The sequence below is a fragment of the Camponotus vicinus genome, unplaced genomic scaffold (assembly GCF_025532165.1).
Source record: "Camponotus vicinus isolate PSW18456_S1 unplaced genomic scaffold, iyCamVici1.0 SCAF_4, whole genome shotgun sequence".
Classification (NCBI taxonomy): Eukaryota; Metazoa; Arthropoda; class Insecta; order Hymenoptera; family Formicidae; genus Camponotus; species Camponotus vicinus.
In genome coordinates, this window is record NW_028141976.1 from 6,349,811 (window position 1) to 6,367,156 (window position 17,346).

The window sequence follows — 17,346 nt, forward strand, 5'->3', positions numbered from 1 at the left end:
AAAGAATAAAATATGACAAGATAATTCGTGAAAAATCAATAACTCCGCTCTCGAAATGTTTCTATTAAAAATGTGAACGTTTATTAATCCGTACGGAATATTAATTATCTCTATGCTATAAAAGAATGTATTTATCGCTGGCTTCTTGATTCGCAGTATGTAACAAAATATTTTGGACAACGATACAGCATCAGCGGCGAGAGAAGATAGTAAAAATGGAGATTGGTGCCATCAACAGCAATCGTACCACGCCGGGTAACTCCATATAATTCCTTAACCTTAAGCTTAATCAATATTAGTATTATCATTACAAATACTACACGACTGTACGCATTGATCCGTGCTTCTTTCGTTGTTATAATTTTCTCTTCTCAGAATTTCTTTAGAGAAATACGAAAAATTATCGCAAAAATACATTCAGAAGTATAAATCAATGTGCATCTTAGATGTATCTGTAACATATATACGGGGATTTACATTTACCATTTTAACATAAGATAGCCGTATATGCATATAAATATATATATCTTCATGCCTAACTATACCTATCCCTTACCGCTATCGCAATTATATTAAATACGTTTGGCGTTTTAATCTTATCTATCTTTTTACAAGACTGCCCGCGTTCGCTTTATGTTTGTCATGACTCTTTTTTCAAAATGATAATGAATGATTAACAAACGCAAATCCGAATACATTTTTGCATTCAAAAATAATTACAATCTTTTACTCACTTTGTATGAAAAGTTATTTCTGATTATTTCTCTCGGCTCGACAAGTTTAAAATGAGATTTCAAATTAAAATGCAAAGATTGATTCCTTTTCCATATTTCTATATGCACGTTTGAACATCTCTCTTTTTGAAAATGATAAATAAATAAATAAATAATTCTATTATATTTCGTCAATCAATGCATTACTGCATTCTCGTTAATAATATATTAATTTTTTTCTCACATAAATGTAATTTTACCTATAATAAAGAATCTAAATATTTTATATCGGATGCCGAGACTTTAAAGCGAATCGAATCACAAGAGAAGAAAAGAAAAAAATATCGAGATCAGGGCAAATCTCTTTGCTCTGTGTTAAACATCACGCGCGTCTTTAAATTTTTTTTACCTCAAGTCCACAAGGCTCGCGTCATCCAGTCAGTAAAATGAACAGGACGTCTAGGAAATAAACTTCCTACGACAGAAATTGAAAAAAAAAAATATTAGGTTCTATACTTTAATGTCGTCGCGCACGCGACAGTTGTAATCGACAAGAAACGAGAAAAAACACGAAAGGCGAAAACAATAATTTGATCTCGCATTAATCAAACGAAAGTAAAAAGGATTACAATTAATTTCGTTAAATAAAACTTAATCAAACGAAAGTAAAAAGGATTACAATTAATTTCGTTAAATAAAACTAAATCAAACTGAAATTCTTGGATTATACAATATTCGAATTATAAATAAAAAAATATTTCTGTGTGCCTTTTTTGTAACATGGCTGCCAATGAAATTTGTCCTCTGTCCAATTGGTTGATTCCTTATTGCTATATGCAACAGGTTTTGACTAAGAATAAATTAACTCATTATTCCTTATGCTAATCGACATTTCTGCCCGCGACATAGCGCTAACTTATGTATGTACATGCAATTTGGATCGCATTCGCGATCATGCACTAACATCAACGTGCATGCAAAACTATTGTTTAGATTGCTTTGTTTGCATCCATAGAAATCAAATTTCTAGCTGATGAATATTATGTCAGTTATTCAGTTTCAATTCGAATATGCAGAAAGACATACGCGCGTTTTGAAGTGAAGAAAAATAATCGATAGATCGTAAACGCTATAATCTTTTTATATAATTTACGTCATTTATGAACTATTTATTAATGACAAATCATTGATAATTTCTCACGAAGCATTCAGATACACAAAGGTCTAAATTTAAATATTGTGTTGTTTAAAAAATTTAAACTTTTTGTAAAAAAGTTATCGTAATAATACATATAGTATATCTATAAATTTATTTATATGTATAAATATATGTAATATGTACATTATATAATAATTTTCCAAATTTTATTAGAAAAAGAGATGTATTATTTTATATTTAATCTTTGATTACTATATAATGTATATAATGAAACCAGACATTAGGAATTAAAAATTAGTATCAATAGAAGTATAATAGTATCCAAATTTTATTTAAAAAATCATATACATTTAAGTAGTATCCAAATTTTATTTAAAAAATCATATACATTAAGATTATTATTGAGATTTTAATAAGAATCAGATGATGAATTTTACGTGACGTACGAGTCTAGTAAGAAGATGATTTCAGAACTTCAGAACTAATGCTCGATGCATAAAGTATCATAATGTATATCCCCGTGAATCGCACTAATCAATGAAATATCATATTTAAATCTTAAATCTATTTAATGCAAATTTCTTTTTATATTCTGTCATAATAAACATCAAACGGAAAATAGATGGAACAACTTTGCAAACTTTCTCCATCTATTTTTCGTTAGCATAATCGCAAGTTTCGCAATTTTTCTCTATCTCTCGCTTCTTCTCTATCATGTACTGTTTTATCAGAATCGAATAAATTTAAATAACGTCTTGTTCGTTTGTACGTATTTCGCACTTGTGCCACCAATAATGTCGATTTGTTTTCCACAAATCCTCCAACACAGATTTGAATGCATTGGAAGATTTATGGAAAAAAGATTAGACGCGTTCTATTATTAGTATTAAACTATTTATTGTAATAAGTATAGTCAGTTATATACAAATGTACTCTCTAAAAGTGAATCAGTGTATTATCACTGTAATCAGTGCTGTACTTATAACTGCTTGTAATCAGTGAGTATTTACTGTTTTTCAGTGATAATACACTGAAAAACAGTAAATACTCATTGATTACAAGCAGTTATAAGTACAGCACTGATTACAGTGATAATACATTGATTCACTTTTAGAGAATATATGTATATAACTAACAAAAAGAGGTGAGAGATCTCGTGCTGCAGCCTATTTTGTTGATTTTGTTCTTATTCCTCCTAGCGACGATAAGGATGATAATTGTTGGTGCTGGACGAGGATCCTGTGTAAGCCCTTTGGGGGCCACCGCTGTAGTTGTCCGTTGTTCCTGGTGCGGCAGGAACGCTTGAAGATCCGTATCCTGTGTAGAATCGCACAAAAGAACATAGTACTACGTGCCAGGACGTGGCGAGAGGACGTAACCGGAGTAGGTGGTACAGAAGTGGCGCGTGTTACTTTACAATAACTCAAAAGACTGATCTTCAATGGGAAATCTGATGACTGAATATGGAAAGTGGAGGAAGCTTAACTCTTTGCAATTCGAATTAATACATGGATAATTAAAAATTGATAAATTGTAATAAAATAATATATTTTCACACAGTGTGTTACGCGTTCAAATCCTTCGCATATTTATGTTAGCCACCAACATAAATTTGATATATAAATTTAAATATTAATAAAAAAATTTAATGTTTTATAAATATATTCAAAAAAATATTTTTATGAATGATTAGATTAATTTTTTGAATGATTAGATACATTTCAATGTTAATTCGAGATTATTATATCGTTAATTACAAGATTATTGTAGCTGTTTAGATAAAAAAAAGGTACAATAATATTCTGAATGTGAGAGAATTGCAAAGAGTTGAAATATATTGAAGAATAAAATTTGCAGAAAAGTAAAACCTTAGAGAAGAGAATGGAGAGGGCAACTCTCTAACAACTCTGAAACAATCGCCCTGAAAGGCTTCCACAAATTTAAGATCAAATAGATAATAGATATTTGTGAGACAATTTATCACTTGACATATAAATTCATGTTTTGTTATTCAGCATATTATAAAGACGTTTTTAATTAGAAAATTTAAAATTTAAAAAAATTAAAAAGATTGAACATAGTGAAATTGATGAAACAAGTTAATAAACAACTAAAAAGTATGATCCACGATATAAATTGAATGAGAAATCTTCAACATATTTTTCATATGTTCTTTTAGAATTAAAATATGAGAAAAAGATTGCACTTTATTTTAATATTTATATTTTATAATTATATAAAAGTTGAATGCCCCGGACTGAACACTATGAATCAATACTCATAATAAACTTTTTTTTAATGTCAGAAATTGTTCAAAACAAAATTACGTAAGAAAATACAGCAAATAATAAAAAATATGCAAACGAAAAAATTAACAATTTCCTTTTATAAGAGATATATTTTTTGTATTTATAAATATTTAAATATTACATATATATATATATATATATATATATATATATATATATATATATATATATATATATGTAATGGAATATACTCTAGTATTACTCTTCTACAATCACATAAAAAAAGGAAAATAAAAAAGGTAATAACGTAAGAAAAAGTAGAACAAAAAACACAAAACAAAAAAGAGGCTGAAAAATCACCGAAGTGTATTCATCCAGGCGGAGTTGAAGTGAAATCAGAGGACAACAGACTAAAAACATAATTGTAATAGTATTATGTATAGGATATATATCTCGTAAAACGATCTAGGATGAATGGATAAATGAATGGATGGAGCAGATAGAATTTTGCAAGGAATAATTTAAATTCGAGAACAAACTAATCTCACCGATCTAGAATCTCGAAAGTAGTTTTATATACATCCTCTTGCCGGATCCAAGAGGTCCGAGCGTGCATCGCAACGGTTAACTCGTAGGATTTTTGACCGAGTTTCGAGTCGCGCGACGAGTTCGTGACTAATTTGCAAAAAAGGAACGCCCGAAAAACGGGTCAACTGGATCGCATCGACCTTCTTTATATCCGTTCATAGTGGGACACAAAACCGGAGCACCATCACCCCACGTCGGCGAATTATCGATCTATCCTTTTAACGCTTTCCAACTCAATTTTACCTGCATTAAAGACATCTTCGCATCTACAAAAATATCTCAACTAAGATCATTAAATTCAAAGAATGTTACTTTCGCAATTAATTAAATCTTGTAAGTCGAGCAATTAAAATATGTTATTTAATAAGTCGTTCAGTTGATAGCTGTGTGCTCATGATATTTATCTATTTCAGAATAAAGAATTTAAATTACATATATAGAAAATAATAAAAATAATTATGTAACAAGTCGAATTCTTTTTACTTTTCTTTCGTGAGACATTAAAATAATCGTATTTATGATATATTAGTCGTAAATTTTCTAATTTATAATATCTGAAATGGAAAAGCGTTAAATGGATACATATCTTATGTCTTTATCCTTTTTTTAATTACTTATATTATACTTTTTAATTATTTTTAACTATTAATTCCTTAAGACATTTATAGAGACATTATCACGATTAAAGATAACACATGTATATCCATAAAAAAAGCGAGACATATCTTAAGACTTACTACAAAAAGCTACTACACTCTAAATGTTAAGTGATAAAATTTAATGTTAGCTTAATAATGAAATCGTACAGCTAACATTAGACGGTGGCTTAGCTAATCTTACTGTATAAACCGCGCGGGCGCATTTATTCCAAGGCTATAATTTAATAATCCTTACTCAGTAATCTTACTGCGCGCTAATCTCGATTGCTGGACACGAATTCAAAAAAGTCACCGTTCTATAAAATTAACAAATCGATAATATATAATCAAAACTACGGACATATGCAATACCCGTGTGGAGATTCCGGCCGGAAATTGTACGCGTTACTTGCATCCATTCTCTCGCTTTCTCTATCACTCTTCCTCTCTTTCTTATCCATTCGCGCACTTATGAAACTTATTTCTCTCGGCCGTTCGGATGACATCGGCGTTTTTTAGCGTCTATAGGGATGGTAATTCGTGTGCTGGGTCAAGGAGAACCGTTGGGGACCCGGGGCTGCGTCTCCGTTAGGGATGAAGGTCGGACTTCCAGTTTCGACGTTTTTGAATTTGGGGATCGGGAGAACGTCTGCGGAGGAAAAAGGAAGGAGAGATCGTTAAAACTCGTTTCATCTCTGAAAATGCACTTTTCTCTCTCGAGTGCCATTTCCTCTTGAGAAGCACCGAGCGAGACTCGCAACAATTAAGGGTGGCACGAAATGAGAGAAAAGGAATTAGGGGAGAGAGATTTGAGCGTTTTTTTCTCTCTGAGAACGGTCTTACTCCAAGTGGCTGAACACGGTCTCTCGAAGCTCCTAATTTAACCCTTTAACCGAGTTTTTGTTTTCATAAAATTACGCTATACTATATATATTATATATTCATTATTAATCTAATTGTAAGTCTTATCTAAAATTATTATTTAAGTATATTATTATGACGCGAAGGTAATTTAAATGCATCACGCGATATAATGCGTAAATTGTCATTGTATCAAATAGCTTACAGATTATAAATTTCTAGATAATATATACACACATCGTATTATCGAAAAATTTATTATAGTTTTATTTAACTGAAATTAACTTCGTGCCATTTTGATATCGATGCATTTTTAGACAGCCTTTAGACTATCATCTACATACGTATATCTACATCTATATATATACGTATAAGTTATACATCTATATAAGTTATATATCTATATATTAATTTATGAAATATTAATAATATATGGACTATATTATTCTAATATATGAAAATTACATATAAATTAAAATTACGAATGTCAGATAAATGTTTTAATTACCTGCCCGGTTAATGGGTTAAGTTTTACGATATATACTTAGAGATTATATAAGCTTCGATTTATGGTCATGTCAGCACTAAAGATTAAAACGACACAAACATCTTTATATTACAAAGTTAAAAAAACTAAAAATTTACTTCATTTAGGTAACTTTTAAACTTCCTGTATATAAAATGATCATTTCTTTGATCATAAATATACGAGAGAGTACTGACACACACATGTCAATACCAAGCCAACTCGAAATTGAGACTTTCTGCAATTTGAAAGATGTGAAAAAAAAATCGTTGCAATTTAAAAAATGTGAAAGAAATCTTCGTTAAGGCAGATTATTTATAGTATAGTAGCTTCTCGCTGTAAAATTGCATATCTCAGATTCGAGAGAACATGGCGGGATATATTAGGACGCGCATAAAACACTGCACCAATTTAAAACTTCTCTCCACCGTTTCGGATACGTTCTAAAAGTCGACAGCAATAAAAATCCAAGGATAAAATTCAATCAACATTTTAACAGTGGACCACCTCTATAATTTTACTCTCGTTAATGATAGGAACACCGTGCATACGAAAATTATCGCGATATCGATATATAATTCTTCTTTCAATTTAAAAAACACGTGCTAAGAATTTGTGTTAAATTTAAATTCTCATGGAAATATACATCATATTTCTAATGAGATATCCTCACAATATTGAGAGTGACATTTTTCGATTACGCGCACGTATGCACAGTGGAAATCACATGGGATAATTGCAAAACAGAAGGAAGGCAAAAAGAAAGTAGAAGGTCACCTCGCATATCCGTGTCGACTGCACCAATTTGGGGCAATCGAAAATTGATCGGCAGACACAAATGCATCATTGTCGTGCAATCATTCTAAGCAAACTCGTATGATACTCGTCTCCCGCGCCTTCCCATGCTTGCTTCATTCGCACATTAATATTATCTGTTTCTTAAAAAAAGAAAAAAAATGATTAAAAAAGAAGATTTATTCCGTCTAATCGCGTATTGGTCCTCATACACAGCGTCCCGCGATAATATACTTTAATATATAATGTAATCGCCATTGGGAATAAAAATTTATGCTGTGCAGTGTTTTAAGTTTTTCAAGCGCATAGTAGAAAGATAATAGTTATACGTAAGGCGCGATCTAATTTAAGTGAAGGGATCGAAATTAATTCGATTGATAATATGGAACTTCTTTTTTTTTTCATCAATATCATTTTCTATTTAATCATTCCTCATAATCTATACCAGTGTGTATTTTTACGAATAATGATCCATTCTTTTCTCTATATTATATCATAATCAGCATATCAACTTATCATCATTATATCATTATATATATGTATATAGATTTATATATATATCTATATATATAATATTATATATGTCGTGTTATATTAATATTATTAATATATATCTTAAGTATCAATTAATCAATTAATCCACTAGAAACACCGTTAAGTATATTAATATATATATATATATATATATATATATATATATATATATATATATATATTTATGTGTGTGTAATTTAATGAATAATAATAATAATAATAATCATAATCATAATAATAATAATAATAATAATAATAATAGCAATAATAATAATCATAGTAATAATAATTAATATAAGTAGTAGCTGTAAATAGTCGTAATAGTAATAGCGGTAATAATAAGTAGTATACAGTAACTATATCATAATAGTACTGTTATTTTATATGTCGTCGAGAGTGGGAGGAGGAAGTAAGAGCTTATGGTGTATGACGTACTCGTATGATAAAAACATGTATTTGTCTATATATGTATAAGATGTGGTATGTATATGTGTGTGTTTATTTTGTACTCATTTACCGAAAAAAATCAAAAAACGAAGCAGTTGCTCATCAAAGTTGTTACATACATGTTATTTACTCAATTATACATGCAATTAATTGATTGCAGTACAAGGAATATGTATTACGTAAGATATAAAAAAATACAACATATTTCTTGCATTCGACACAATCAATTACTATAAATATATTAAACAATTCGTGAGTAATTTATTTGTTTCTTAACTTTCCTCGGCAAGCGTATGTGTCGGCAAGCGTGTGTCCAGAAACAAAAAAGGAACAACGAGAGGAAATCAGCGGAACGAATCGACATCAACCTCTTCCTTCTCCGAAATCGTCCTATCATCTTTAACAATTACACATCGATCCGATTGATATCCTTCTGTCGAGACTATATCAAAGATTCGCCGCGGTTGCAAAAAAAAAAGACAAATGCGCACGTTTCTCTCTCGCACACTTTCCTTCCCTCGAATACACATTCCAATCTTTGATTCACACTTTTTCACCTAGTCCTTCAACTCTTCCGAATGCTCTCATCGATCCTTTTATCCCTAACCCAAATCTATACCAGTCATCAGTGTGATCTACTTTCAAAGTACCTTTCATCGACATTGACATTTTTACACATTCCTCTTGAAGCTTCAAATTCCTGTCCTTCGTGTCTGATCTATTTTGATACGATTCACTTCGTTTACTCTGATTTTATTATTACATCACGTATTTTTTTCATACTATCATTCCAATTCATGTTCAATATTTTTACCGTTCATATACGTCTACAATAAATCATATATCACTCTGAATACGATAAGGATTCGTAGAAATAGTTAAAATTAATTAAGATTGTGTATTCTAAGAATTTCCTTCATTTGTTCGTCCACTTTAATCCTCCGCGATTTCTCCCTCACCTATCGAATTAGAAATAACATCGCTAAAATTAGATAACGATCGTTAATTACTTTTTAATTACACTTTCTGTAATTCTCTACTCCGTCAATCCACCTCTCTCTTCCTCCGTTTCCTCGCTCCCGTTATATTCTTGTCTGCACAGTTCGATTTGGCGACCGTTCCTTGTCCCTCTCTTGACGACTCAAAACATCACGCACATGCCCTCTACGAACCTATGAAATGTTCCATCGACAAAAAGATATATGTGGCGAAAAAAAAAAAAAAAAATAGATACGATCGCGAGAGAAATGCAGTAATGATCGAGGGTCTCTTTTTGTTTGATTTGTGATCGCAATTTTTTTCCTTTCTCTTTTACACGCAGATTCGTTCGAGATTGGAAGGTGATTCCTTCCGGTGAACGGCAGGTTCGAGGGTCGTCGATTTGGAAATATTGCGCCGGCACTCTTCATCACATCTTCGTTTTAATAAGCACTAACGGTCTTTAACTATGTTTTTTTTCCTTTAATGCAAATACTTTCTACATACTATACGTAATGCAGCTTAATAAACTTTTACTCTGTTACTCGCGTGATTTTTACTTAGTAAGATTTGGCAAACCTTAAACCTGATTCGACGCGCGTGATTGGACGCGCGCCACTTGTACCCCGTACAATCTATGCTCCTGTATTACTAGAAAATGTGTGTGAGCGTCTCTCTCGGTGTGTATATATATATGTGTGTCTGTCGTTTGGTTGTTAACGTCGAATATTTATGCTTATGCTGACTCGTCATCTCGTAATCATTCGTATAATCATGCACCCCTTTTGCTCGTGCGCGTTTCTTTCTCTCTGGATAATTCATTCATACCGATCTTTCTATGAAATTTGAGAAATTGGATTTATGCGTCTTTTTTTAATATTCGTAAACTCTTTCTCAAAAGCCTTAAATTATGCATTACTTAAATCCTAAATAATTGACATGATAGAATTCAAGCATTCTTGCAATTTTCAATTTTTCATTTGAAAAGATTTTGATTAATGAAAAGAGACAAAGATTGTCTCGATTCTCTCTTTAATAACGATATTAAAATAATAATTGATAATGACATAATATCAATTAATATATCAATGAAATGATTTAATTTATTAATTATTACGTCGAAAATTGCTTGAAAAAAAAGACGAATTTATTCGATTCCTCCAATTCACCATTCGTCATCAGTCGCTCGATTATCGCCCCTTATCGATTCATAATCGTTCAAACGTCATCAATCACTCGGTAACATTCTTTCGTTTCATACAGCACGATTATTCGTCTCACTCGTGTTTCGTTCTGCCTGTGATTTATCATATATCCCGTTTTACTTTCTCCCGTCATCTTGCTCTCTAACAAAAGAATTAAATTACAACGACTTATATAATCAACGACTTAGATACGCTTTCCTTTTTTTACTTAAGAATTACGGAATAATTATGATTCTCACGAGAACACAATGGTTGGTATTTGTTGTTTCATTAAAAATATTTCACTTTCCCTATTTTAATACTTGTCTACAACGGCCTTATTTCGAGAGTTACGAGTTTAATTAATTAATTAGATAATAATCGATACCTTAATTATTGACCCTATGCGCCGTACTCTCCCTTGCCCGCGCAATCGAAAGAAGCGGGACGACGGGCCTCTATATATATAATATTGTATTTATGATAATTAAAACGAGTCAAGTGAGTTTCATTATTTTTTTCCTTTCTGCGTTAAGGTACTCTGAGATATATAATCGTTAATTTATAATACATTTGTACACAACTTATCCCTTAATCAATAATTATATCGATTTACTCCTATGACATCTCGCCCAAGTTTCCACATTCATTCATCTTTCATCCCCATCTGTCTTCTGCCGCCCCTGACCGCGACGCCTAATATCGTCGCAACCCCCCTAAAGGAGCACACAACGACCAATACTGTCACGATTTTAAGACACGATTTCAAAAAGAGCCCATGCTATCGAAATAATGTTCGTATATTGGTATGAGAGAACGAAAATAAGCGGTTAACTGTATCACGCGTAGCTAGAGCAATTTATTTTTAGTATTCGCTTTATTGGAGTGCTTGCAAAAATATTTAAAAAATTATTGAATCCAACATTTAGCAGCTAAAGCTAGCAGCTATTTCAAGTTTTCGCTATCAATCTCAACGTGATGCAATGTCGAGAACTGCGCTCGAACAAAGTAATTAATTGTACGTCACATTGATTAATCGTTAATTGAGGGAAGAGAAAATTTTCTTCGCATTTATCCTCACTCCGTCTTCTACTTCGCGTTATGTCGTCCGAAAAAAAAGAGATCTGTGTATGTAGCACTTTCGGTGTGTATTTTCTATCCTCGTATTATTTTAACGTGATTTCGGCCTTACTCAGTTAACCTTACGATTGCTTTTTCGTAACAGCTATCATCTTTAGGCGGAGGTAACGAGTTTATTTAAACAACTTTTTTGTCCATTTATCGAGTAAACTAGACCGTAAGACATATTAGAGATAGCTCATTAACTATTAATAACAATAAACGCGAACAGTCGTTTGTGACCTTACAGCCAGCTTCCCTAATTAATTACTTCGAGGATGTGATTTAATTAATTCCCAGTCTTATTCCAGATCGTCTTATATACGTCTATTTACCTATCTAGTCGAGTCCAGATCTTTACTGTACCCATCTCGCCTCACATAACACTCGGCTGTACAGAATTCTTACAGCGTAACGATATCAATTATAATTTCTCACTCCCATCGATCGATCCTAGTTAACGTTAAACACGCCCATCTTATTAAATCTAAACTACGCTCCCCTCGTCACGCCTCATTACTCCGTAGCCTCGAGAAGCTGTCAATATAGTATTTTATTAAGCAAATAGTAAAGCCATGGCTGATGACAATTAATTAATTAATTACAAATAGAAATTAATAACATCAGTACAGTTTTCTCTATTTATCTCTCTCTCTTATCCTTCCGTGCTCTCATTTTAAGTGGTACTAACGCGTTAATATTTAATAGTTAATTAGTGATAATTGTAGCAGTACTCTCTTTGACACTTCTTTTATCTTTTAATAAGGTTTTGTTTCTCCGCTTTTTTTTTTATCCTAAGCCTAAGTGTCACAGCAATATTTCCAAATCGAGTTGAAGCGCGCGAGCACGCGACTCGCGAGAAGAAACAGTTAAACGCGCGATTGTTAATGATTTTTCTCTTATTCAGCTCGATAAAATACGCTGACTATATTATGCTTCGCGGTGACCCTCCTGGCTAGTCCTGTTCAAAAATTAGCAGACACGGAAAGGGCCCCGCCGCTCTTGTGTGTCTCTCCATGAAGGGCAGTGGTTGTTGGACGTATTTCACTCGGCGAAATAATGCGTTAAACTTAAATAACTCTAGCATATATATCCTGTATTAAAAGGAAATTAAGAACTAATATTAGTTTTGGCTTCACAAGCGATCGGAATCTAGTTTCTCGTCCGTTTCGACGAAACCGAAATTCTGAAATGAGCAAAATGTGAACTCTCCATCTCAATTCAATAATTGTCACACCATAGTCGACAATTAAACCCAAAGATTGCGAACCGTTTTGATAACAACTCATCCAACTATTCTCCCATTTGATGAATTTTTTCGCACCGGTTTTCGAATAAGAAAAATATTGACGAACCAAATTTTGACAAAGAAAAAGAAGCAAATGCAAGGCGCATTACACGATGTCCGAAAATGCGTTCCAACCACCAACCGATCCTAGGCTCGCTGGGTCAATCGATATAGCACAGTTACCTCCACTGTGATTATTTTTCTATGTTTACGCACACACGTATAATGTGCGTGTGGTGGATGAAAACATCAAACATTAAATATTACTCGTTAAAATACGAACAGTTATCTAGTTAGTACATGCGCATATAGATTCGTAAATACTATTTATATTCATTGTCAGTGTAGTTCGACTTAATGTATCCGCCATTGTTTGCTTAGTAAATGATGTGTACGACCCCACCAATATAGGAGAAAAAACGATATCCTAATCAGTAATCCAAGCGTTATTTGTATATAAATCTTCACATATATGCGTCATCTTAAAAGCGTCTACGAAGACAATGTAATTGATTTCCTCCGTCACATTTGCGTCACGTCCGAATCACAAGTGTAAAGAATTCTCGTTAAATGCAAAAGGTTCGACATATTAGCGAGCTAGATAAATGGTCGGCAACACTGTATAGATTTTACAATTAAGAATTAAAAGATAATTAAATACATATGTATATAAATATAAGTCAATTTATTTATAAATAAAAATAAAATACTTCGAAGATGTTTGAAACCCTTTGCATTGTAAATTTATAACTCGACGTTGATTTCAAAACAATGTCAATGCAAATAAGATTAATACGAGACAATATGATACGTGCATAAATAATATAAAATTTTATAACAATTTTCTAGATGAGAAAAATTAACTGAGATAGATACATGATTAGCACACTATGATATCGCATATATTTTGTACTTAATCTAAATGACAGAGAAAGAATTTATATCTGAACCTTTAATAATATTTAAAAAGTCCTTCTGTGGCGCCTATCTGTGTTAAGGTTAATCATATTTGTTATCAAGTTTGATTGTGATATACAAAAAAATCATTTCTCACAAAGAATCGAAATTCATATAAATTTTTTGTGACACCTATAGAAATTTACCTGCATCAGCAAAATATTTTTTTGAATATAGATCTTTATATATGAGAGATTCTTAACGCATAGATATTTGCTACATTTTTAAATAAAAATTTTATTACAACTTTTGTCGTAAAAGTTTGTCTACAATTCCGAAGTTTCGGATTAACAATTCCTGAAAAAAATTGGATCAGATATATATATACCTTACTAAAGTGTATCTGTAAAATTAAATAAGATAAAAAATATTTTATAATAAAATCGAAATAAATATGTATAAAATTTATTATAAAAAATCATCATTATATTATTATTAAAATATACAGGCATTTTATTAAAAATTTAAAGAGTTGCCAACCATTGATAATATAGGATTCTTGTTCGCACATATATAATCGCGATTGGTCATTTAATTAGCCATTAGTAGTAGTTCCTTAATTAAGTTTCCATAACGATCTAATTATTGATTGAATGTATCATCTAACATTAATCATGACATTCTATACGAAAGATGAACTATTGATTCACACAGGTTTTCGTTTATCCTCTCTCTTATTAAGCTGTGAAATGCATTATTCGATATATCATCGCGCATTTTTAACATACATATATTGTAGAATAAAATTTACATGTATCATATCTCTATCCTCGAATAAGTTCATATAGTATATATATAATATAACCAAAGTCTAATTAAATATAAATCCAATAATTATATATAAAACCCTCGTCGCGTAGTCAGTTCTTTCATCGATTACAACTAGTTTATGCTTTACATCGATCTATTATTACGTCCTGGCAATGTTATGTAAGCAAACGTGTATGCCAGACTTAATTATTTATTCATTCAAACAAAATCGAATATTGTGTTACACGTGATACTCCCACTCGGCCCTGATATCTCTAAGAATTACTATTAATTATAATTAACTAGTACTTAAACAAGAAAGTTTTTCTTTTCGGGTCCCAAGTGACTTAGAGACTGGCTTACTTAAGAGAACGGATTAACTGCATGTTATTAAGACTTTCCGACTGGTTCTCGAGGAATTTACTTTCGAGTTTTGCTTAGAATACACCCTGACAGATCGATTGGAAGATAATATGTATATATGTATCTCCCTTCTCGCGGTTTACGCGACGCAATCGCAAATGTGACGTCAAGTATGTCAAGTAATATCGTAAGATGTCAAAACAAATGTTGCTTATAATAGACAATGGTAATTATCAGTTGTTCCTTCCAAAATATAATATGTCATCATTCCTTCTATTATCTCAAACTTTAGTAGTCTCAGTTGCAAGAAATATCTTGGATACAATTCATTGTGTAAAGATATAGAAAAGACAACAAATGGATCCAACATCCCTAACAAAAGATCGATCATTCTTTCTCTATATTTGTCTCTCTCTCTCTCTCTTTCTCTCTCTCTATTCTTTTATTATACGCATATTACGCTACGCATACATTCACTAAAATCTCAATTTCAAATCCACTCGTCTATCTTGTATCTCCATAATTAAACAAGAATAATCGTTTACGATTAAGCAATTTGAAGGCGTCAGTCTCGATTTATGCACATGTTATATCGATCCAGATTGATCGTATAACGTTGATGAATAGCCTAAACCTTATTTCTACAACGATTGACGAGAAAAATATTCTTGCAACCAACATTACTCCGACAACAGCAGCGATAACATTTCGTCTATTCTTCTTTTCAACAAACGAAAAGAAAAGGATAGTGTATGTATTTGGTATGTGGTGACTGTGTATGTATTTAGATATTTTATATATATATGTACGCACTTGTGTGTGGTATACATATATGTATATATGTCGAACATACGCGTGCACAAATAGCCGTGCATACAATGTACGTACCTTTAAAAAAATACTTATAACCTCTACCGGAATCCGCATATATTTTTAAAGGTATACATTTACACGAACTGACATACGAGTGCGTGTACATACACATATGTTGTAATGAATATATATAAATACATGATAGAGTATATAGCATGTAAATAGTGTTCTTGTCAACATAATCTTTATATTGATTATTTAGCATTCATTAATCATTATTATTAATACAAGTGCGACGAAAAAAATTATGCTCTCAAATATCTTTCATCTGTTTTTTTAATCCTCACTCTTTCTCTCTTTCTCTCTCTCTCTCTCGTTCGCTCTCTCTTTCTCTCTCTCTCTCTCTCTCTCTTTCTTTCTTTCTCTCTCTCTCTTTCTCTCTGCATTTCAAGCTTCTACATCCTTCCTTCCTCTCTTTTTATCCTATCCTGTTTTTCAATTCTGTAGTTGTTTTGGTTTTTTCTTGTAAAAAAAAAAAAAAAATTTAAATAGAGACCATGCGCTTTGGCCTGGAACGTACATCTAAGTGCTGTTCAAAGGATGTCCGACTTCAAATCTCATGAGAATCTTATAATCCATTATTTTTAAAGCTTTTTAGCACTAATTAAATACAAATTTTACTTTAAACATAAAAACTCGTAGTAGCTTTAAAATATTTCAAAAAAACTTCGAGAAGCTTTCGAGTATTAAAGCTCTTTTAAGTCTTAAATATTTTTTATACAACAATTCCTGTTAAAAAAACAAGGTAAAAGGCGAATAAACTCGCCACAAACTGTAGCCTAATAGTCGTGGCGTGCAAAAAGGAAAAAAAAAACAAGATATAAAAACAACAAAATAGATTAATTTTTTGTTTAATACCTTTTCGATAAGTTTCTTTCTGTTTTAATAACTTGTATATATAAGCTTTTTATTTAAATAAAAATAAAAATAAAAAAAATAAAAATAATAAAATCTCTCTCCGTTTAAATAATAATTTTAATTTTAATTTAGTTTACTTATATAGCTTAAAATATAAACATTAATGAAATTCGACAATGTGTTGTTTGCGCGACGTTTGGAACGTTCGTTCGAAATTGCGACTAGATTAATATTTATTGTAGATTATTATTTCATATAATATAAACTTAATTTTATGTCAATTAATATCTGAAAAACTTAATATACTTGTATATTATAGATATGCAAGGATTTTTTTGCCAAAAGGCAAGTTATAATTATTACCGTATTGTCTGCAGCACAATAAGCTAGTTGAGAATAATAATTCGATATACTGCAGTGGAATAGATTGATACATAAAGTAGACTGATGGAATACTTTTCGTCGA

The 17,346-nt window shown here is 31.3% G+C and overlaps 1 protein-coding gene across 9 annotated transcripts in view; it reads right to left on the minus strand.

The window, feature by feature from the left end:
• Nucleotides 1-56: 56 nt before the first annotated feature.
• The window catches only part of Hrb27c (Heterogeneous nuclear ribonucleoprotein at 27C), a 36,460-nt gene continuing 19,170 nt past the window's right edge, over nt 57-17,346 (minus strand). Inside the window, exons 8-9 of one of the 9 annotated variants that reach the window (XR_014438719.1) lie at nt 7,512-7,666; nt 57-1,188 (exon numbers count right to left, since the gene is read on the minus strand). Coding sequence is in view for 6 of the 9 variants with exons in the window: in XM_083098146.1 (XP_082954272.1) it covers nt 5,863-5,996 (134 nt within the window). In the remaining 3 variants the exon portion in view is untranslated. Of the gene's footprint in view, nt 1,189-2,942; nt 3,190-5,367; nt 5,997-6,449; nt 7,673-17,346 lie in introns of those variants that run through there. The other 8 variants (XR_014438717.1, XM_083098150.1, XR_014438718.1 and 5 more) reach the window with 8 other exon arrangements.